Below are 23,906 nucleotides of genomic sequence, written 5' to 3' on the forward strand. Positions count from 1 at the left end.
CAGTGGTGCAGCGGTTTGGCGCTGCCTACAGTCCAGGGCGTGATCCTGGAGACCCAGGATTGAGTCCCGTGTTGGGCTCCCTGCATGGTGCCTGCTTCTCCCTCTGCCTCTCTCTCTAGCTGTGTCTCTATGAATGAATAAAATCTTAAAAAAAAATAATTTGCCTAAAATAATCCACATGCCAACTCTCCACATTTGGGGGTGGCAAATTTTGCTCCCCTATACTGTTAAGGGAGCCAACCTGCAGCTACCTCACTGAGGAGGAGGCCAAAGCTGAGCAGTGCTGCAGACTTCTTGACTGAGGGAGGTTGATGGGGGTCTCGAGAGTGAGGGCAACATCCCAGAAAATTGAATCAGTAAAACTAAAAACTTGAGGGAGAAACTACCGCCCTAGTTTAATGTCTCCTACAAAGTGCAAAACAAACAGAATAGCAATTATCAGGTTATTTTTGTAAATGCCTAGAAGGCTCTGCAGAAATAAAAGTTCAATCACTGCCAAACTGTGCAAACCTCTAGGTAGCCATGAATCCACTGTTGTTTTGAAATGTGCATTATTTAATCAAGTTGGCCCTCCCCATGTTCAAGTCATAACCTGCTTATATCTGCAGTCCTCAATCATGGCATAGGTCATGAATAATTTTGTAGTAATGATAATGGTCTTAGAAGTGTATGACTGGCTTAATTTTTAAAAATAAGTTACAGTAATTGTCTAAGATGTAACCACTGGGATAGATTGAGTGAAAGGTACATGGGACCTCTTTATGCTATCTTTATAACTTCCTATGAACCTATAATTATTTCAAAATATAAAATTACAGTAGATCGGGCAGTCCTATGCTAATGCTGTGCTTCCTTACTAGAGCTTCACTTATCTGTGCTGTGGCCACCGTGAGCCCCTCCTGTCCTGCTCACGCTTGTGCTGTACTTAAATTTGCTTTTTGTATTTTACCAAAATGAGTAAGCCCATGAAGTGTATCACATTGAAGCTATAGACAAGCAACTCTCCACCTTTGTTCTCAATTTAGCTCCTCAATGGAGAGCTGAAGCAGCTATACACTGCCATCACACGGGCCCGGGTTAACCTCTGGATCTTTGATGAAAACCCAGAGAAGCGGGCTCCTGCTTTCAAATATTTCATGAGAAGAGATTTTGTCCAAGTTGTGAAGACAGATGAAAATAAAGGTAAGGTCTCATTAAAATATTCTGGATGTCAGATACAAAAGGTGTTACTCTAACTTCTTCTTATGATCAGCTATAAAGGATATATAGGTTTTTTTTTTTAAGATTTTATTCTTTTATTCATGAGAGACACACAGAGAGAGGCAGAGACACAGGCAGAGGGAGAAGCAGGCTCCCGGGGATCCCGATGTGGGACTTGATCCCAGGACCTCAGGATCATGCCCTGAGCCAAAGGCAGATGCTCAATCACTGAGCCACCCCGGTACCCCAAAGGATATAGGTTTTTGAAAATGCTTTCTTTCCACATTCTTCTGAGAAATGAGAGTTTGTATTTACTGCTAAGGTGTGCGGGGTGTGTGTGGTTGTAATGCGGTGGGAGGAGGTTAACTCCTTCAGGGAAGATCTTTAAAAGTGAGGATTATGGCAGGTGCCTGGCTGACTCAGTGAGTAGTGCATTTGACTCTTGATCTCAGGGTCATGAGTTCAAGCCCCATGTTGTGCATGGAGCCTGCTTAAAAAAAAAGTGAGGGTCATGGGCAAGGGTGAGAGGAAATAGGCTTTGTTGGGGGAACACCAATTGCTATGGTCTTTGGACAACTGACTGGCAATATCTATCAAAATAAAGAATGTACTGGTTTAAAAGTGACCCAACAATTCCTGTTCCAGGAACCTATCCTAGAGATATTCTTGTATAAAATCTCAAAGATACATGCACAAAAGTGTTCCTCACAGTCCTGTTTATAATTATAAGAAACTAAGATGACCTAAGTGTCTGCCAGTGAGAAACTGTTCATAGAGGCTGCTCTCATCCTAGGACTGAGCCAAACCAATATTGTGTGTTGTTTGGATCCCTTGCAGAGACTAGCTAATTAAAAAAAGGAGTGAAGATCTCCTGATAGGATAACTAGCAGAGAAGTAATCAGCCCTTCATAAAGGAGAAAATTGTTGTCTTTCTTGTGGGTTAGCTAGCTGTTGAGTTGGTCTCTCCAGGCCACAGTTAATTTCTCTAAGGAAGGGGGAAAGTGCAGGGCTTGGCCACTGTGCAGAGGTCTGCTGATTTCCTGAGCATTTTCTGGCCAGTTTTATGGGGGCTATTTCTGGTTGCAGCCAGTGGCCCATTTGGGGACCAGGGTTAGCTGTTCTGTTCCTGGGCTGTTACATGTAATGGGGGAAAGTTGAAGTCTTGGAGTTAAAAAACAAACAAACAAAAACCTAGCTTCTCATGAGAACATTAGAGCTTTCTACCTGTGTAGCCATGTGACTTTGTCCAGGCTCACTTTCTCATCCTGGGCCTTCATTTCTTCAACGAAAACGGAGCAAGGGGCTGGCCTGCCGGAGTCGTTCTTAATCTTTCTGCAGCCTGTATTCTTTATTCTCAAAAGAGATTCTGGTGCCTGTTGCAAGAGGTCATCAAGACAGTCAATTTTCTTTCACTTAAAAATTCAGAATGAAACGAGATCACTATTTTCTGTCTTGGTAGCATTAAGAGTACAAGAAAAAGGACAGTCTTAAGTGTGTTGTAAGTTGCACATGGTAAAGTCTGGGAGAACATCTGTTCCCACCGTTCAGGGGAGCTTGTGAGGAGCGTGGTGACGTGTAACTGGGGTGTTTTTATCATCGTGCCGGCCCTGTGCAGAGATACCAGGGGGCTCTGCTACAAGGGTGAAGTGTCACCAGAGCACTGATAGCACATGGAGTCAGGACAAGATGCTGCAAAGCAGTGCTGCAGGGCATGGTAGAGGGCTGGCAAGAAGGATTTTGGACCTTCTAAATGAAGCTGGCAGGTCCGCCTTGCTGCCCCCCATGCATATCCCTTGGCCCGGGTATCCTGGACCCGTTCGGCCCAGGTTTGGCTCTCAGCCCTGTGCTGGTGTTCAGTCTTTCATGTGCTCCTTGCAGCTGTGGCTCAGAACCTGCAGAGAGGGTTGTCCACTGCCGGTGATGTTCGGGGGGCTGCAGGAGGGGTGGCTAATCTAGTCACCAGCAGGCGAGTGTGACAACAGAAGGGCCTGACGGCAGGTGGTTATGATGGTCTATGCCCACCCATGAGGATATGTCACGTTGCTTACCCTGAGTGCAAACTCTGCACATTTGAAAGTACTGTAAAACTCTGTCACCTCGTTCCTTGCTAAAGGCCTGGGTGGAAGTTTGCTAAGAGCTACACGGCTTTGGATTTTCAAGGACGAATTAGAATTTTCTGTTTTCTAATCCGTAGCCATAGGAGAGGTGGGTAGACTGAAGTTCAGAAACTGAGCAACATCCTTTCTTACCCCTACTTCCTTTTTCCAAAACCCACAGCAACCTGGCTTGCTAAGCTAAAATCTATCTTAAAATGAATCCTATAAAGACAATGCAGGTGTATTCATTTGCCTGGGCTGCCATAATAAAACCCCACAAGCCATACTATCTTACGGTACTGGAGGCAAGAAGTCCAAGATCAAGGTGTCAGCAGGTTTGGTTTTTTTCTGAGACCTCTCTCCTTGGCTTGTAGATGGTTCCATGTGAGCCCCTGGTGTCTCTTTCTGTGTGTTAATCTCCTCTTCTTATAAGGACCTAGAGTCACCCTAACGGCCTTGTTTTAACTTTATCACCTCTTTTAAAGGCCCTGCCTCCAAATATAGCCAAATATATATTCTGAGGCACTGAGGTTTAGGGTTTCAACTTATGCAATTTTGGGGTATGGGAAGGGGGCCAACTTCAGCACATAATGACAAGTTTAAGAGAACGAATGCCAGAGAAACAAACCCACTTCTCTTTTCTCATTTTAGACTTTGATGACAGCATGTTTGTTAAGACTTCAACGCCTGAGGAGTGGATTGCTCAAGGAGACTATTACGCCAAACACCAGTGCTGGAAGGTAAGGGGCTGGACCTGGAGTAGGGGCAAGGGTGAGGGGGTGGTGCAGGGAAGGTCTTTGTGATTAGTGACCTCATCAGGCCTCACAGGCAGGTTTCTCACCATCATGCTCATCACCAGGATAAGGCCAAGGTTTGGGTGCTTGTGCTGCTGCTTCTGAAACATCAGGCCATCCTTGATGAGGAGAGCTCCCTGTCCGGCTCCTTCTCCAGTGCAAGCATGACAACTCTTTGCAGGGACCAGGTGCCATCATGTACTGAGAGGAAAACAGAGGGTCCTGGCCTCTGCTGCACAAACAAAGCCTGATGCTCTTTTCTTTCCCTCCTGTGCTCTGTGTTTAAAAATTTGTGCCATCATCGCACTGCATTTTGAAATAGTACCAGATTGGTCATTTGTTTTTCAAACTGATCTGACATAGACTTGACTCCCAATCTGAGTCTTTATCACTTGAGTGAGTTGACCCATTCTGGGCCACAAGTCATCCTAGTGAGCTTGAGCAGCCTTCTTCAGCTCACTAGGATGAGCAGTCAGTTCTAAGGGGTGAGAAAACAGAATGCACCCTGCTGCGTGTTTGGGTGTGTCTGGAAAGTGTTTCCATAAATATGTAGTATTTAGTTGCTAGAACTTGACAGAACTCTGAAGCTTTATTCACTGCCCATCCTTGTTGTAACTTGGCTGCTAATATAAAACCAAGATTCTTTTTAGGGGAGGGAGCACGGAGGGAAGAGTGGAATAATATCCAGCAGGTATGGATATGAAATTGGAAAACTAGCTAGTCTTTCCCTTTATTCCCTTCAGAACACTGTTGGTGTCAACCCATACATGTTGCCCATGGAGTTCCAAGTCTTTATCCTTTTAAAAAGACCCTTTGAATATTTGAATCTGAAATCTTTTTATGGGAGTTGGTGCAGATGAGAATGTTATAAAAAGGCTTCTCCTCACCTGATTTTGAATCCACTAGAGGACTTCAGGACTCAGGTGGTTTCCTGAGTTTTTGGCTGCATGTCAGTGACTGTTCCAGAACCACTCACGCATTCGCTTGAGATTCACTCATTCAACAAATTCCTGTTGAACTTTGGGCCAAACATTGTGTTTAGGTTGCAGGGATATGATGGTGAGCAGTTCAGGCACTCAGAAGAGTGCACAGCTCCAGCTGTTGGCAGGTATCCCAGATGAGAAACCAGCTGCCCCTAGAACCACCTGTCCTGGACAGGGAGGCCAGAGGAGGCTGTTTTAAGTAGGAGCCTTGAGCTGAGGGCCTATGGGATAAATGAAGTTAACTGGGCAGAGAAGGTATGGAAGAGCATTTCAATCAGAAGGAGCACCATGTGCAAAGGGCCAGTGTGGGAAGGAGTATGGCACAAGTCATGGGAATGGAAGGAGCCCTATGAGGCTGGGGAGGCTGGAGCAAAGAGCCTGAGGGAACAAGATGTCATCTTGTCTACATAATCCTTCCCTCAGCCACACTGAGACCTAATCTTTACATGCTGGACCAGACTTGACTTTCTACCCTATGGCCTGTGCTTTGAGACATGGTGTCAACATGCCCGTTTTAGAAAAGCAGCTTTCTGCTGGCAGGAATAGGGGTCCCGGCAACTCTCCTGTGATGCTCATCTGCCTACCTTCTGCTTGCTCAACACAGACCTGCATGACCCACAGATCTAGCCAGTTATTTTATGGAATGTGATGACGCCATCTCCATCCCCATCTCTACCCCCATTTCTGTGCTGTAGCTGTTCTACCAACACTGTTGGCCATTATAGTTACCGACTAGAGAAAACCTATGTAGGGCCCAGATGAGCTGCTGGGTGACTTTGGGTCCATGGCTCTGTGTCTTTGCTACTGTATGCTATGAGAGGGATGAAACTTCTCCCACGTGGCTGTTGGAAGATTCAGTGAAGGTGTTAATTCTGGTGGTTTGTAAAAACACATCCTGCATCCCTTTTCCGTGGATTCCTTGGATTCAGGGCACTTCCACAAGGAAGTGGAGTAGGAAGTGTTCACTGGTCATATTACTGGGCTTTATCCTATGAGGCCATTTTTTTTTAAAGCTCATCAGCCCATTCCTGCTCCTCCCCCTCAGGCTGGGCTGGGGTGAGACTCACTGCCTTGTCAGTGCAAACGTGGCATGTGTGCTTTAACCCTTGTTCTGTGTGTCACCTCCAGCCCCTTGCTGGGAATCAAAAATTTTTGCCTGTTTTAGGTTGCAGCCAAGTGTTACCAAAAAGGAGGTGCTTTTGAGAAGGAGAAGCTGGCGCTGGCCCACAACACCGCCCTGAACATGAAATCCAAGAAAGTCAGCCCCAAGTAAGAGTCGCAGGGGTCATCTCTGATGAGATTGGCTGGTGAGCTCTGTTGGGGCGAGGTCACCATGCCGTGGGTACTCTGTTTTCTCTCCCCCCTCCAGGGAGAAGCAGATGGAGTACTTAGAACTGGCCAGAACCTATCTGGAGTGCAAGGAGCCAAAGCTGTCCCTCAAGTGCCTGAGCTATGCCAAGGAGTTCCAGCTGTCTGCCCAGCTGTGTGAGAAGCTGGGGAAGGTATGGGCCCAGCCCACGCTGCCACTGGGAGCACTGGGCTGCTCTGGAGCAGACTCCCTCAGCCCCTGCTTGCATCAGGGAGGGGCTCTGGGCCTCCAGAGAGGGACAAGTCGGCCCCAAGGACCGTAGGGCAGCTGTTCTTTCTCCACTTGCCCAAGTGTTTACGTGGCTCCAAAGATGTGTTATGTGTGCATGCCTGTCTGTGTAAATGTTTGCAACCTGATATTAATCATGGGAGGCCAGGTGTTCAAATCCAAGGGAAGGTGGGCTTTGGAATATTCCTCCCTTCCTGTCCTCCGTGTTCAGTCTGGAGTCTGCCTGTGTGAATAACCTGGCACTGATATGGCAATTTTTCTGGGTTCTCAGCAATTGCTCTAGATCTGCACCAACCAGTCTAGCAGCCACAAGCCCCAGGTGGCTATTTAATGACAATGTAATAAAATTACAAAACCAGTTCCTCAGTCTCACTAGCCATATTTCAAGTGCTCATTGTTATAGAATATTTCCATCATTGCAGAAAGTGCTGTCAGACAGAGCCGCTGATCTAGAACTTAGCTACTCACAGAATGGCCAGCAGGCTGGTGGCGGGACACAGATTTTTATTTGTCTGCCAAAGGATTAACACAGAAGGAGACAGTAACCAATGAGCGACTATTACAGCAATTTGGCATTGCTAGAACATTCAAGCAGTGATGACTTTTTTTTTTTTTTTTTAACAATTCCCTTGTCTTTTTTTCCCTTGAGATATAATTGGCATGTAAAATTTTATTAGAGGTATTTGGCATATGTATATATTGCAAGATGATCACTATAGTTAAGTTTTGTTAACATCCATCACTATGTAGAGTTATAAGAATTTTTTTCTTGTGAGGAGATCTTTTAAGATTTATTCTCTTAGCAACTTTCAAATATACCACACAGTGTCAACTATAGTCATCACGCTGTACCTCACACAATTCACTTCCAGTGTATCTGTTGTGAGGGCCTGGAGGTGTAGAGCTAGGTAGCTTGAGGAGCTGTGCTTTAGAAAGCCCAGCTGGGGCTGCTGCATTCTCCCCAGAGGGGCTCTCTGGTTCTCCAGCAGGGATGTGGGGCTCCATGGCTCTCTGAATGTAGTAGCTCCTGGATACTCAGAACACCGTGGACATTGGGTAGTTGGGGGTGGCACCTACTGGGGACTTTGAACTGTGGCCCCAAGTCAGTGGGGCCCACCTGGTACTGTCTGCCCTGCCCTATGTTTATTAGGGGATGTGACTTGTTAGCATGTGGGAGATGGGAACAGGTTAGGGATTTCAGGGTGGGTGGGAGTTTGGGTCCTAAGATCTAGGAATTAGGGTAGCTTCCATCTTTACTACATGTTATGGTTGTTAGCCCTTCAATCTCCCATGCTGCCACCTGGACCTTGAGTGGTGACAATTGCAGGGAACCAGCCTAAGCCTTTGCTCCCTCTTTTTGCCCACCAGTGCCAGCTCCAGCTATGACCGAGTCAGGGACCGCCTCCTTACTTACTCACCTTGCCCACCTCCCCGACCTGGCAAGCTCTTCCTCAGAAAGTAGGAAGCAGGGGAACCAGAAGGCCAGAAGCACAGCCTGTGTTCCCTTCTTTGTGACTTCTGTGCCTTCAAAAATGGAGGCCACCCCGCTCCTGGTGACAAAGCGTTCCCTGTTTCCTTCCCCTTCCACAGGCTTGATCACTGGGGGCAGCCTCTTCTGCTTTCTCTCCCCAGTACATTCTAGCAGCTCCAAGCCCCATCCAGGGAGGGGTCCGGTTCCTTTCTTTGCTCAGACTCCTCCCTGAAAGGGTGTTCAACCCTCAGCAGCCTCAGACCTCCTGAGGTCATCCCACAACACTAAACAGCACGATTCAAGTTGACCAATATGGCAGCAGCCTTTGTCAACATCCTTATACCAGATTGCCTCCCTGTCCTCAGCCCCCAAATGTGTGCCACCCCTGCAAAGAAATGGTTGTGAGGAAGCGCTGGGGGCGTAAGACTTTTTTGTAGGGATTCCTCTGCCTTGCCTGCTTCTTGCCTCTTTGCTGAGAGCGACATTGGTCCTCTGGAAACCTCTCAAGGCCCTTGCTTTGGATTCGAGGGGGACCCCTCCCCTCAGGGAGCAGAGTGTACAGAGCATGGGAGCTGCCACTTAGAGCCAGCCCTCTGCTCTCTCTCTACTTGGACACACGCTTGGCACCTCATAGGGCGTGCACTCTCGCTTGGAGATTTTCCTTCTGAGTAATCAGTATTGTCAGGAGAGGACAAGAGACAGGGTTATAGATGTTCTTTCTGGTTATGGGGTTGTATCCATGTGGCTGAGATGGGTCTAGATACTCTCTGCTCTGAAAGGTCTCTGGACGTTGAAAAACCTGATCCCTGAATTTTCTTTGTATTTTGCTACTTGGTGTAGATGATCTAGATGAAAAAAAAAAAAAAGCCAGCTGAGATTTATTAGAGGGCCTGGCCTATGTGTTTTGTCTTGTTTCCCTTTGATTTTGTTTTCTCTCTGGATCTCAGGTGCAGCAAGTAGAATTATGAAGTGAGATATTCAACAAATAGGTGGGCCCCTCCTGTGTGCCAGGCACTGTGGGTGCTCACAGCCAGTGACAACATAGGGGCCTCTGCCTGTCACAGAGTGTCCCTTCCTAGTGGAGGAGAGGGATGGCAGACAAACCAGTGGCTTTGAGATGCTAATGGTGATGAAGCTAGGTGATGGGTGAGGGTAAGGAAGTGTCAGATGCTGTTCTTTTGGGCAGAGGGCCAGCAGGGAGCTGCCTTTTTTTTTTTTTTTTTCCAAAATTTAAATTCTAGTTAGTTGACATACAGTGCAATATTGGTTTCAGCAGTAGAGTTCAGTGGTTCACCATTTATGTATAACACTTAGTGCCCATCATAACAAGTCCCCTCCTTAACCCCCATCCCCCATCTAGCCCATCCCCCACCCACATCCTTCCATCAACCCTCGATTTGTTCTCTGTAGTTAGGGGTGCTGCTTTTTGAGCAGAGACTGTGAGAACTGCTGGAGGGCATCGAAGGCCAAGCATCCTTGCAGGCAACAGCTCTGCAAGGTGGGAGTGTGTTGGGGAGCTCCAGGAACAGCAAGGAAGCTGGTTGGGCCAGATGAGAGTGAGTGGGTACAAGTAAGTGGTAAAATGAACAAGAGACAGTAGCAGGAGCAAATCATGGACCTCAAAGTCCATGGTAGGGACTAGATTTTATTCAAGTGTGACAGGGAGCCAGTGGAAGGTTATGACTGCAGGAGTGACATGGAGCTCATTATTTGGATGCTCTGGGGGAGGTCTGTGGGTAACAAAAGTAGAAGCAGACAGGCCAGTGGGGAACAGCAGCTGAGGCTTGATGATGTGGCTTACATTGCTGTGATGGCAGTGGAGGTGGTGGAAAGGAAATTTGGGAAAACGTTGGGAGAGCCAAGCATAACAGATTACCCTGGGGGGCTTGACAGAAGTGTGGTAGAAGAGTGGGATATAATCTTGTGTTTATGGCAGACCTGCTTGTGTTTATGGAAAGTCTTGTGGTTTTCCTTTTTTCCTTTGTTCATCCTCTTTCTCTTCATGACTGGTCTCCATTTCCATTCTGTCCTCCCTGGCAGCCACTCCAGTGCATTTAATGTGGAATCCCCATGTGCATGTATAATTGAAGAGCAAATAGTAGTATTTTCTCTAACATACACATTTTAGGCTTATTTAAATAGCATATTGTTCTGTTTTTTACTTTTTCCACCCCCTGCTATAGTGTTAGGCCTGGCCAGGTTTTTGGCCACTGATAGTAATCCAGAATGGGCATCCCCTGCATTTGACTTACCATTTCCCTATCAGAGAACATCCAGGTTGCCACCAACAACCAGCTGCCATACATAGCACTGTGGATTGCATGTCTCCTTACTGTCCTGGGGACTACTAGGAGTGGGCTTGCTGGCTCTAGGGTGTGCATATACTTAATTTCACTAAATGAAAGTGGAAGCCACTTTGTTTTCCAGAACAGCTGTGCCAGTTCGTGCATTAGGGCTCCATGTACCCAACATTCAATTGGTTCTGATTTTCTAATTTTTGCAAACTTTATGGATATATGTTACTGTGGTTTTAATTCACATTTCTTTATTAGTGAAATTGAGCATCTTAATAGATTTGTTAGTCATTCATGTTTCCCCCCAACCATGACCTGCCGCTTTATATCCTTTACATAGTTTTCTGTTGGGTTTTCAGTAAAGTCTTTTTCTGTGGTTGCAGGAATCCATTTAATGTTCTAGACCTGTCCACTCTAATACAGTAGCCATTAGCTACAGGTAGAAATTAAAGTTAAAACTGATGAAAATGAAATGAAATAAAAAATTCTGTTCCTCAATTACACTAACCTACATGTCATGTGCTCACCATTCATATGTGGCTAGTGGCTACCAAATTGGCTAGCATAGATGTAGAATATTTCTGTATTCACAACAAGGTCTATTTGACAGTGCTGGTCTCAGTGTTAATGTTTGTCTTCTCTCCATTAACTTCATTTCACATGAGCTTTGTTCAACATTTGTGATGTAATTGAATGCATCAGTTTTTCCCCTAAAGTTTGAGTGTTTTCGGTTTTGCTGAAGACTTTATCTCTGAGTCACAAAGATATTCTCATACATTTTCTTTCAACAGCTCTCACATTTAGATCTTTGGCCTATCTGAAGGTTAAATTTGTGTCAAGGTGTGAGGTTGGGATTTAACTTTGCTTTTCCCCATATAAAGAATTTGTTTTCCTAATATTATTTATGTCTTAGTGTTTTTCACTGTATTCCAACAAATAGCAGACATCGTTATTCATGGTGTTGGCTTATTTTTGAGATAAAAAGTTATGCTGTGAATACTCTAAGAGTATATTTTACTCTCTCCTAGATAAGAGATGCTGCCTATTTCTATAAGCGAAGCCAGTGCTACAAAGATGCTTTCAGATGCTTTGAGCAGATCCAGGAATTTGATCTAGCACTCAAAATGTACTGTCAAGAGGAGCTTTTTGAAGAAGCTGCTATTGCAGTGGAAAAGTAAGTAGTTTTATTCTCTCCCTTCCCCCATGCTGCTCCCTCCCTTCCATTGCTCCCTCTGGGCAGTCTGCCCTGGATGGTGTTATCCTGCTCTTTTGAAGTGGCTTGCCCATATCACACTCCTTTCACTTGAAGTGGTGGCATCGGTGCTGGATCAGGAGCTCCTTGAAGGCAAGAGCCAAGCCTAAAGGATTAACTGAGGAGCTGGATGGGAAGTGTGGGAGGAAAATGAGTAGAATATAATCTTCTGTTTACAGCAAACCCACCATTGGTTTTAGTTTGTTCATCCTCTTCCTCTTCATGGCCAGTCTCCATTCCCATTCTCTCCTTAGTGACCACCATTCTAGTGCATTTAGTAAATGCACTCTTAATATATGTATGTTTAATATACTTTACTCTCTTTATAAGCTTTGACACCATGTCATGAGGAGAAGGGGTAGAAGATGAAGGGTTTGTTACATGTGTACATGACACACATGTTACATGTGTACATGACACACATGTGCTAATGATGGTTCTGTCCTCTCCACCTTTACCTGCTGAGTTGACAGTTTTGCTGATTGGCTGGATAAAGGTAAGAGTGCTAGTGGGCCATCAGGATTTTGCTTTACCATGATCTCCTGGCAGATCTTCAGTCATGCACTCATACATATGTGTGTGAAATATATGAACACATACTCTCATAAGTTTCATACATGGAGACCTTCTTGAGCCTTCAGCCTACCTCATATTCCAGAGATGGAGATGGTAGGGTTGATGGTTGACAAGGAATATAGAAAGAGCATGTTGTTGATTACCCTAGGAGATCTTCCCAGTGGTATGGGACAGCTAGAATCACAGAATCTGCTGTTCTGCATTTCTGTTGAGCAGGATTTTGAGACCACTCTCAGCTCCTGAAAGTAGGATATGGGTTGGTTCTACATTTTTTTTTTTTTTTTTGCTTTCTATCGAATTATACAAGTGACAAAATGAACATAACTGACCCAGATGTTCAAACTTCAGATTTTTTTTTTTAAACTTCAGATTTTTAAAGTCAGCTTTTATTAAAAGGCACGCATAATTCCCACAAAATTAACATACTTGTGTAACCAGTACCTCAATAAAGGTACTTAGTACCTTGAATTTTATTTTTGGAAATGGAAAAGTAGGTGTTCAGTGCCATGGGTGGGAAAAGGAGCATATTCCCTTCTCTAGTTCTTGGGTACCATTATATATATGATATACACAATGGGTGTGTATTAGCTCAGAGTGCTGTAAGGAAATGCCATAGATTGGGTGGCTTAAATGACAGAAATTCATTTTCTCCTAGTTTTGGAGGCTAGAAGTTCCAAGATCAAGACTACTAAGAGCTCTTTCCCTGGCTTACAGATGGTTGCCTTCTCACTGTGTCTTCATGTGGCCTTTCCTTGGCACTTACACATGGAGTGAGAGAGAGAGTGCACAAGAGAGCTCATTCTCTGATGTCTTCTTTTTTTAAAAAAAATTATTTATTTTAGAGAGAGAACAAGTGCATGCAAGTAGGGGGAGGGACAGAGGGAGAAGGAGAGAGAATCCTCAAGCAGGACCCCTGATGAACACATAGCCAGATGCTGGGCTGGATCCCATCATCCTGGGATTGTGACCCAAGCCAAACCCAAGTCAGATGCCCAACCAACTTAGCCACCCAGGTGTCCCTCTCTGGTGTCTTCTTATAAGGACACTAATCTCGTTGGATCAGTGCTCCACCGTTGTGACCTCATTTAACCTTAGTTAGTTCCTTAGAGAGCCCATCTCCAAAAGTCAACCACACTGGGAGTTGGAGCGTGAATGTATGAATTTTAGGGGGTGCAAACTATCCATCCATAACAGGATCCAGATGTGACATTTATTGGGTTATCAGGGTGCTATGCAGTGGTGGTGGCAGTAATTGACCAGGCCAATTCTCTTGTGAGTTCATATGACAAAACTGACTGAGAGTTTTTTTTTTTTTTAATTAGTTATTTAACCTTCTGTCCTTAGTTTTCTAGAAGAGCCTTAAATAGTCACAGATTTTCCTCAGAAAAATCATTTTCTTTTATTATTCTTTTCAGCTTTATTGAGGTATACAACTGAGGGTTTCTAATGATGTGTTGAATTGAGATCTAAGTGTAACCTGAGTATCCACTGGAGCCTCACACAAGATCTAGTTGAGTGTCCTTTGAACACTCTGCATACTGAGTATAGAATTCAGGTGCTAACTGGCCTGACTCAAAGTGCATTGAGGACATTTTAAATTTGAAAAGAAAATACCTGGGTAGCTCTTCATACTTGGTAAAACAACTCGTTACTCCGTTACTCAGCTCACATGTGAAGTGTACTCCCTTTCTTCATCTTTATTTACACCCCTCAGGGGAAGCCTGTTTTACCAGGAAATCTGATGTTGGTAGCATAACTCTGGGGCATCGTAAGGCATCTAGGCACTTTTCTGGTTGTGAAAAGATGGATTTTATCCTAACGAGAGTTCAAAAGTGAGCATGTTTTATTGGATTGTTCCTGTGCCTTAATAACTGTGGGACTGTAGTGTGGGATATACTGCCCTTGATCAGCAGAGAAAAGAGGAACATTCAGAGCTTCATTAATCTCAGTCTAACTCAACCACGCACATACCTGGCAGAAGAGAAAAATCACAGGTTGGGTAATAAGAGGAAGTCGAATGTTGTGCTGGTGTGTGTGCAGTCTCTGTCTTCACCCTGTCTCATTAGTCCTATCTCAGATGCAATGGAGTTGTAGACCCAACTGAATATCATGCTTTTGTGAAAGTTTAAGGTTTTTTTTCTGGGATAATTTTGATTATGAATAATTATTGCCCTTCAGATTGACTTTCAGACTTCCCTAACTTCCCTTTGCTTAGGTTGCAACTATTATGTTTCATTAACTAAATATACTAATGCTTGGTTCCTTTGGAAAATAAAGAAGGAATTTTATCCATGTGAAGTGATGCATTTGTAAAGCTGCTGGACAAGTTTAGCTCTTGTTTTGTAATTTATATCTGCATGTGGGAATTGCATTGAACTTGCTTTGTGCTGAATTTGGAGAACGTTTCCCATTGGGTGGTAATAAGCTGACATTTGTGTTGTCTGTCATTCCAGGTACGAAGAAATGCTGAGGGCCAAGACCCTTCCCATATCCAAGCTATCTTATTCTGCCAGTCAGTTTTACCTGGAAGCTGCAGCAAAGTACCTGAGTGCAAATAAGATCAAGGAGATGATGGCTGTTCTCTCGAAGCTGGACATAGAAGACCAGCTGGTGTTCCTGAAGTCTCGTGGACGACTAGCGGAAGCTGCAGACTTGCTCAACAGGGAAGGTCGGAGAGAAGAGGCTGCCTTGCTGATGAAGCAACATGGCTGCTTGTTGGAGGCTGCCAGGCTCACTGCTGACAAGGACTTCCAGGCCTCGTGTCTGCTGGGGGCTGCCCGCCTCAACGTGGCCAGGGATTCAGATGTAGAACATACCAAGGCCATTCTGAGAGAAGCCCTTGACCTCTGCTGTCAAACCAACCAGTTGTCTGGCATTGCTGAGGCACAGTTCCTTCAGGGGGTAATCCTGAGAGACTTTCAAAAGCTCAAGGATGCCTTCTTCAAGTTTGACACACTCAATCACTCGGCTGGAGTGGTGGAGGCGCTCTACGAAGCCACCAGCCAGTGTGAGGCCGAGCCTGAGAAGGTCCTGGCCCTGGCTCCCGGGGGCCTGGAAGTCCTCCTCAATCTGGTCAGGGCCCTCAAAAGAGTGACGAACAACGCCGAGAAGGAGATGGTCAAGTCTTGCTTTGAGTTTTTTGGGATTTCTCAGGTGGATGCCAAGTATTGCCAGATAGCTCAGAATGACCCTGGACCCATATTAAGAATAATTTGTGACCTGGATTTGAACTTGCGAGAGAAGAAAACAAAAGACTATTTCTCAATAATGACTGACCAGGTAAAATTAGCCCTCAGCAAACACCTTCTGAGCAGGCTGTGTCAGATCACAAAGAGCCTACTTGGGAAGACCTACCCAGGAATCTGCATGCGGTTTATTGTAGGCTTGAAATGTGAGGATGAAAACTGCAAAGATTTCCACAGGCCTTTGCGGCGTTGTGAGGCCAGGTGTTTGGTTCAGTCAAAAATGCACTTGGTGGCGATCAGTGGGTTGCTTTTGGAAGCCAAAAAAGTATTCCCCAAAACCTTGGCAGAGGAACTTGAAGAAATTGATTATATTTTGTCTACAGATATGTATGGCCTTTGCAAATCCTTCCTGAATGTCCTCTTCCCCAAGCATTTCCATCAGAGAGTGTTGTCAGAAAACCCCATGGCATGCAAAGACATCCTCAAACCAAACTACAAATCCTTTCGTTCCTACAGGTCTGCTCTGAAAGAGTACATCCATTTTCTGTTTCAAAATGAAAGGGCACGAAGCCGCCGAGAGTCTACCGACCTGTGGCTGAGCGCCATGCAGGCTTTCCTCGTCTCTTCCAACTATCCGGAGGAGTTTGAAAAGCTGCTCCACCAGGAGGAGGACAACTACAACAGGGAACTCAAAGCTCTAGAGGCTGAAAAAGAAGAAAGGGGTAGGGGGAGAGGCAGCAAGATGAAGGGGATAGAAGGAAAATTTGGCATGTTGGCACCCAACAAGGATGATGACAATACCGAGAAGACCCACCTCTGCTTCATCCGGCTGCTGGAGAATTGCATCGACCAGTTCTATGTGTACAGGAACCCGGAAGACTACAAGCGGCTCTTTTTCCGTTTCATGAATGTCCTTGTCAAGAGGTGCAAGGAACCACTCATCCCCAGCATCGGAAACACGGTGGCCCTGTTGGAGTTCCAGTTTGTCCACTGTGGGGTGGTCCTGGCCCGCCTCTGGAAGAACACCATCCTGTGCCTCCCCAAGAGCTACATCGCGATCTTGCACTACTGGGAGTTCCTGTTCAGCAAGAAGGACATGTTCTCCATCATCCAGGAGTACAAACCGAAGGACGTGACGAGAGCCATTCAGGATTTCCGGTTCCACCTCTCCTACCTCGTCAAGGTGCTATGCGGCTATGAGAACGTGAACTTCAATGTCCTGCTCGATGCCTTCGGTGAGATAGACTACGTGGTGTCCGGTGAAGCGGAGCGGACCCTGGTGCTGTGCCTGGTGATGCTGGTGAACGCCAAGGAGGTTCTGCAGCCCTACTGCAGGCCTCTCCTGTACCAGCACTTCCAGGAGATCCAGAAGAGGCTGCAGCTGATGAGCGTGGACTGCCCGGACCAGGTGCCCGAGAGGCTCCTGAAAGTGGTGAAGCGGGTGTTGGCGGCGGCCAATGTGAAGTCTGTGGCCGAGGCTCTGCAGGACCTGCTCTTCGAGCGGGACGAAGAGTACCTGATGGACTGCCACTGGCGGTGGGACAGTGCGCACGCCAAGGGGTCCGTGGTGCGCGGCCTCTATCATGAGGAGGTGAAACTGAACCGCCTGCTCTGCGTGGACCCCGTGGACTACTTTGCTGAACCAGAGTGCGAGTTTGGGCAGGATGAGACTGATGAGCTGGCCTTGGAAGACCGGGACCGCCTCCTGGCTGCCATCCTTTCCCAGAAGCAGCGGAAGGCTTCCATCCAGCGGAAGCTGAGAAGGGCATGCCTGGTGGTGTCCCTGTGCATCAGCTGGTGGAGGAGGGCGAGTGCTCAGACGGAGTGCTTCCAGGAGGAGACCAGGGAGCCCGGGGCTGGAAACTTCAAGAAGGCTGATGTCGACAGGACCCAGTGCGACCTGTGTGGGGTGAAGTTCACCCGAGGTCCTGACAACTATTTCAGCCCTGGGAAAGCATTTGAGGGAGAGGCTTCCGAGGCTGTGGCCATTTCCAGGGCTGAGTTGGGAGACATGGAGGGTCTGGAGAGGAATAGCGAGTCTTATGAGCAGCACATCCTCCTAGAGCGCCATCGGAAGCAGCAGGTGGCCTACCAGAAGTACTCCGAATTTTTCCGTGAGAAGGTGGACCCGGCCATCGATGAAGGCAAGCTGGTGGTACAGGACATCGAGCAGAGCATGCGGAACCGAAGTCATCTGGGCTCCAAAGAGCACAGACACATGCTGCAGAGAAAGGTCCAGGAGAACATCAAGAAGGTTTTGGACACAGTGGAGGACCTCTACAGGCGGAAGGCCTGGGTTGGCGGTAAGGGGTCCTCAGGGATTGGGGCCCAGGTGGTGTTAGAACCTAGGCTTTGAGAACACATGTCAGGGCCAAGTCCTTTGTGGTGAGGTCTGTCCTGGGGATGACAGAACTTGGCATTAGCAGAGATACAAGTGAGGAACGTGTGTTCTCAAATTACATCAAAACCCCATCATTTGAACCACCCTGCCCTCAGTTAAAACTTTGTGATTATCTTGGGCCAGATGGTTTCCTCAGCACTATAGACAAGAGAAGGGCTAGCCAGCTAGTTCTGTGGCAAGGATCGAGGGAGAGCATTTAAAGTCTTAACAAAACTCTTAAGTTTCTGGTCTATTCATCACTGGTCATTTTTTGAACATCTACTCTGTATTGAGCCCTTGGCTAAGATCTGGAGTTGCCCGGTTGATCTCTTCCTTTTAGAAGGGTTCCCTTTTTTTTTTTTTTTTTTTTTTAAGATTTCATTTATTTATTCATGAGAGACACAGAAAGAGAGGCAGAGAAATAGACAGAGGGAGAAGCAGGATCCCTGTGGGGGAGCCCGACACAGGACTTAATCCCAGGATTCTGGGATCACGACCTGAGCCAAAGGCAGAAGCTCAACCACTGAGCCACCCAGACATATAGTAGGGTTCTTAAACCATACCCCATGTGGGAGTTTAACAATAAGAATTGTTATGTGGTCTTTGAATCTTTTTTATTAGCTATTTCATAGCAACACTGAGTGGAACTCATGTATAAAATTAGTGAAATTAAATATTCAAACTTAGTCTGTAATTTGGACACTCCAGTTTAAGGTTTAGTGACATTGGCAATCTCTACAGATACACAGGGATGGTGGTGTCAGGCTGGCATTTAACTGTAGTGTATGTTTGTGGTAGCACAAGTTGGCTGTGGGTCCTTATCCCATTGTCCCCCTCAGGGGAAACACAAAGACAGGTTCTTGGGAGGTGGTGGGGGCTTTGGATCTAGGACTGCTTGGTCTGATCTCTGCAGCAGCCCCCATACTCAAAGCTCTTGTTCTTTGGTCCCTGTAGCAGAGGAAGTGATGGCTCGGCTGGTCAACAGTCTGATCCCGTCAGTCAGGGATGCTCAGGAATGGCTGATGAAGACAGAACTCCACTTAAAAGAGGAAGGTAAGGAGCCCTTGATTTCAGGGTGACGCTCTGGTTCTGCTGACCCCCAGGTCAATGTGAAGTGGAGTTGCCTATGGTGTCAGTAGTGGCTGCTCAGTGTTAGGAGCCTCGCTCCCTGTCAGTCAAGTTATTAGCAACATAGTATTTGAGCTTCCCCATCTGACTGTGAGGGCTCACCTTAGTTTCTTTTTTGAAAATCTCTTTTGACACTCCTGAGCTGTTATCAATGACATCTAGTCACTACTCATGCTCAATACAGTGACTCCCAAGGATTGACAAAGTATTGAAAAGCCTTCTCTTGGTGGATATGCTTGCCTGTGTCAACCATTCATGTAAGTCAGTGGATAGTTATTGAATGTTTAGTATGTATCAGCACTGTTTTGGTCTTGGGGATAGAAAACAAACACATGTGTGAGCAAAGCAAACAAAATCATTGGGAAAACTAGCATGCATCTTCCTAATAGAGGGTTAAGGGCTTGTATGGAGTGTCAAGTTTCTCTCCTGACAGAATGGTCTTGCCAAATTCCATATCATCTGGAAAGTCTACCCTCTTGCCCATTCCAACTATTGCCTGTTCTTGCCCAGATCTTACTTCTTCTTACTTCAAATATATCATATGCTCTTCTGTGGGTCCTCCTAATCCAGACACTACTGGAAAATCTGGACCCCAGAGTTGGGAAAAACTAGAAGGGACTTGGCACAAATCCTTACCATAGGGCAGAAGAAAATGTTTAGATTATAGTGTCTGCTGGAACTATGATTTTTATGATTGTTTCAAAAGGAAGATAACTGGTATACCAACTTGAGTTTGTGGTTGAGTTTAGGTTTTATTTGATTTCTTTGCAATTTAAAGGGTCTCTAAAATAAGGGCAGAGGAACAAGCCTGTATAAGAACTTAATTCTAGAGAAGGGAGTTTACTTTTACTTGGGCTCTGATTTAGGCTTTCTTTTTTTCCCCCTTTAAAATAATTACAAAGATACCAGGTTTTACTGGCATGTTATATTTTATAGCAGAGTAAAAAAAATCACTGTTCTGTACTTTCTTTCTGGTTTTTTGTTTGTTACTTTTGAAATAGGTATCGTTCAGGAAGATGATTACGAAAATGAAGTGGAGGACTTTGGTGAGCTCCGTCCTCGAAGGCGTCCTCGGAAATGTGGGAAGCAGAGAAAATACTAACATCCACACGGCTGCTGCCTCCTAAGCCTTCAGATCATTCTATCCTGACTTAGAATTCTGAGTGCTGGGGCAGATGAGAAAAAGAATGTAAATTAACTTAAAAAAGTAGGGGAGTCTAGCAACACCTTTGATTTTTGCTCTTGTTATTTCTCTCACTGGTGGCTTTGATCTGATCACTCCGTCACCTGTAACTCTAGCAGTGTTAGTTCTCTCTAGAACTTGTTCAGATGAGAGGAGTCATAGCTGAAATACCCTTGGGACACCTCACCCCAAAGCCCTGAGGTTCTCTGGTGCATCACTATCATGACATGAGTCATCAGCAAGGGATCCCCAGCCTGAGAATTAGCGCTGCTCTGGGCTGGGGAATCCCTCCAGGGATTCCCTCATCTCCTTTCACACAGCTGCAGCATCAAGTAGTACAAGAGCCCCCATGTGCCCAGGCCACCTGTGACCCCAGGCCACACTCTCTGGTCATCTCTGAACCTACTTGTAGCAAGGCCCCTTCTGTTATGTACCTTAGCCTCTTTTGTCCATGCATCTTTTCTGCCCTCATTCTTCCCACTCTTTTGTGATAATTTTCAGCTACCTGTGCAAGTCATGTTAGACTACCTCAGAATGTAGTCCAGAACTCCTCCAGCGTCCTGCGGGTGGGACCTCAGGACCTTTGCCCTACGAGGCCAGCCTGGGGTACGTTGCAGGGGGTTCCCAGCCTGCCTCTCCAAGGTGGTCCTAACTCTGCCTTGGCTATGGTGCAGACATTCCAAAAAATGTTTGTATGTGGCCCTATATGTCTCATTTTCTTGGTTGAAGGAGGCTATTGCTTCATCCCCCACCCCAACTGAGCCAGTGGCCATCAGTGTGGTTCCATTCTGGAGGCCTTCATGCCGCTCATGGTTACTGCCCTCCCTCACCCCTGCCCCTCAGTTCAACCTGATGTGAAAGCTCTGATTATGTTGGTCCTTCATTGATCTGCCCGCACAGCAGAGCCAACTTTCTCTCCATGTTGCTGCTGCTTTTGCTGCTTATTGGTTTCTCCTTATTGTCTTTCTAAATGACTCTATTTCCTTGTTTTTAATTTTTGTTAGGTTATGTTTCTAATTTTTATTCCAGGTGTTTTTTATAAACTTCACTTGCCAGAAAAAAAGGGAAAAACCCAATCAAATCTTGCTGTATTATCACATTTTTATAAAGTTAAATCATTTCTCTTACATGGAGCTGTCCATTTATTTATTTTCGTCTCCACTCAGAGTCAAGGGGTAAATCCTGGCACTGGTTCCCTCTGGCCAGCTGGTTGATGCTGACCAGGGCAGAAGCTTGCTGAGCCTTCTGAAATGAAGATATTCAGGGATTCTCAGATGGTTGTGGTGTCTCTTGAGGGCTTGCTGTGCCTCCTGAGCATTTGGGGTGTGGACTATAAGGAGTTTTGTCAGACTTTGCCTCTTGAGACTACCCCAATAAGAAAATAGCCTAGGGAGGCAGGAGACCAGCAGGGAATCATCTCCTGCCTGCATTGGGGGGCTTAAGCTGGGGTGGGTCATATCACTGAGTGCCTAGATGCAGCACCCCCTTGGGGGCTCAGAGTCTGCTGTGAGAGGGAGGTGGAGACATGGAAAAGCAGCAGTGATAGAAATGCATATCCCATGGCAAGGCGGGGTGGGGGGCAGCAGCTGCATTTATATAACCCAGCAGGGCCTCAGTTTCCCCTTTGGGGGAATTGAGTGGTCCAAGAGCCTTTGTGCCCTGGTGCCTAGTAGTCCTATAGGTTGTTGCCATGGGTTTGAGTTCCCTCAGGCCTTAGGTCTGTGATCTCAGGGTTTGCTTACATTGGGTGAGCAGGACAACTGAATCTTAGGAAACAAAGTGTTCTTTGATCCTAGACTTTGAGGTCCAGGAGGCTCAGGCCAGATGAGGCTGCCGTCTTCTATATCAACACCATCTGATAGAACTCCCCGGAGAGAACCACTCCCAAGATCCACCTCCTCAACTTGTAGAGGGGTTTAGAGTGTGGGTGTGGAGGTTGGGAGAGGGAAATGAGTTTCAGCATGAAGCACCAATGTCTTCAATTCTCAGGCCTTCCCAGTAGCAGGGACTTTGGTGTCCCAGGCCTTTCCTGGAAATCCAAGACAGGGTGTGTGTGTCAGAGGTCCTCAAGACTACTCTCAGGTTCAGTAATTCGCTAGGAGTGCTCGAAGGACTCTGCTTGTGGTTGTATTCATGGCTCTGATTTGTTATAGCCCAAGCATACCAAGCACCATCCAGAAAGGGCAAAGGCACATGGGCCGAGTTGTTGAGTAGGTGCAGGCTTCTGAGGGTCCTCTCCCAGTGGACTCACACAGGACACGCTTGGTTCCCCGACCAATGAGTGTGACAGCACACATGAATTGTTGCTGATCAAAAATTATTAGAGACTCAGTGCTCAGAGTTTTAAATGGCGTCTGGTCATGTAGACATCTTCTGCCTAGAACATACCAAAGTCACAGAGTATCCGGAGGAAAGCAGGTATTCAGCATAAACGACATTGTTTGTACAAACAGTTTGAGCACTGTGAGCCACGGTTATCAGTTCTGGAGATGGCAGGAACCCTCCAGAAATTCAAGTTTCCAAACACCAGCCAAGGGTCAGCCTTGAAAGGAAGACTTTCAAAAGATATCCATCAGGTCTGCTGTGTTAACTCTCTTCTGCAAGAGGGGTGCCCCCAGGCTGGAGCTCTGTCATGATCACCCCCCACCCCGCCTATGTACCCAGGTGCTGGACAAGCACGTACACAGCTAGTGTCTATATCCCGAGCCGAGAGGGTGAATTCTCAGGTTCAGTTCCTCTTTAAAAACTGATCATGAAGAATCAGCTACTTTCCTAACTGTCTCAGACATTAATTCTACTTCTTTGTAGTCAGCATTAATCATTCGGAATGATATTTCAGGCCCTCGAAGGGGGGGCGGGCAGATGGCTCCTACCAACCCCCACATGCTTTGGCCTGACTGTTCTTAGCTAAGAGCCCTTGTTCTCCTCAAATTTTCCCTGGGGACAATGATCCAGTATTCTAGTGATTGGAGGAAGGAAAGACATCGACATGGGAGCTGACACCTCAGTATGTCATCTAATCCCTGGCGAGGAAACAGGCCCAGGTGATGCATCTTACCCTGGGTCACAGAGCCAGTCTGAGGCGGGGCTGAGACTTGGGCTGGGTTATCTGAGGGCAGCCAGCACTCTCTCCATCAGTACATAGAGTGTGCTGACCAGCCCCTGGGGACTGACGCAGCTTCCCCACTTCAACTTCTCACCCAAAACAAGTATTTTCCTATAGGAAAGTGGAATGGCTGGCAGGGAAATGAAAATATCTTCTGCTATCCACTCAGGGTGGCCTGGCCTTTGAGCCCCAAGAATAGAACAAAGCAGCTGCCCAAGGTCATTCCCAGTGGATAGCAAAGCACAGCACTGCTCCCAAAGCTGCCAGCTTTGCTGTCTCCTGAGCGTGCCCACCCCTCACCCTGAGTACTGAAGTTCACACACTGAATCCCATTTCATCCTCTTCCTCCAAACCCGGAGCGGTAGATACCGTGTTCACCTTTCCCTTGCTAGCCTGCCTCAGTTGCCCCAGAGAGGCCACTTGTAGCTCAAAATGAACCCCATATTTGCTGAGCACCCTGGCCAGCACCTGCTCATGGAGCTCAGTACAATTTACAGCTTATGTCACACCTGCTCTCAGCACAGAAGGAAGGAATAGTAATGCTTACAGGTCCTGGCTGTGCCTAAGGTCTCCTGTTAGCTGGAGTGCAGCAGCTGTTAATTTCTCTAAAACCATGACCTGGGCTCTTCTAGGTTCCTTCCAGGGGGCTGATTCAGTGTTG

General features: G+C 46.4%; 1 protein-coding gene across 1 annotated transcript in view; it reads left to right on the forward strand.

Annotated features, from left to right (window-relative positions):
* Window positions 1-21,266, forward strand: part of TRANK1 (tetratricopeptide repeat and ankyrin repeat containing 1) — a 99,184-nt gene extending 77,918 nt beyond the window's left edge. The window contains exons 17-24 of the mRNA XM_077865871.1: window positions 1,026-1,182; window positions 3,948-4,036; window positions 6,239-6,342; window positions 6,443-6,575; window positions 11,464-11,609; window positions 14,717-17,751; window positions 18,783-18,881; window positions 19,958-21,266. Of these exons, the coding sequence (XP_077721997.1) occupies window positions 1,026-1,182; window positions 3,948-4,036; window positions 6,239-6,342; window positions 6,443-6,575; window positions 11,464-11,609; window positions 14,717-17,751; window positions 18,783-18,881; window positions 19,958-20,058 (3,864 nt within the window). The 3' untranslated portion in view covers window positions 20,059-21,266. The remainder of the gene's footprint in view (window positions 1-1,025; window positions 1,183-3,947; window positions 4,037-6,238; window positions 6,343-6,442; window positions 6,576-11,463; window positions 11,610-14,716; window positions 17,752-18,782; window positions 18,882-19,957) is intronic.
* Window positions 21,267-23,906: the final 2,640 nt, after the last annotated feature.

The sequence above is a fragment of the Canis aureus genome, chromosome 22 (assembly GCF_053574225.1).
Source record: "Canis aureus isolate CA01 chromosome 22, VMU_Caureus_v.1.0, whole genome shotgun sequence".
NCBI classification, from domain to species: Eukaryota; Metazoa; Chordata; class Mammalia; order Carnivora; family Canidae; genus Canis; species Canis aureus.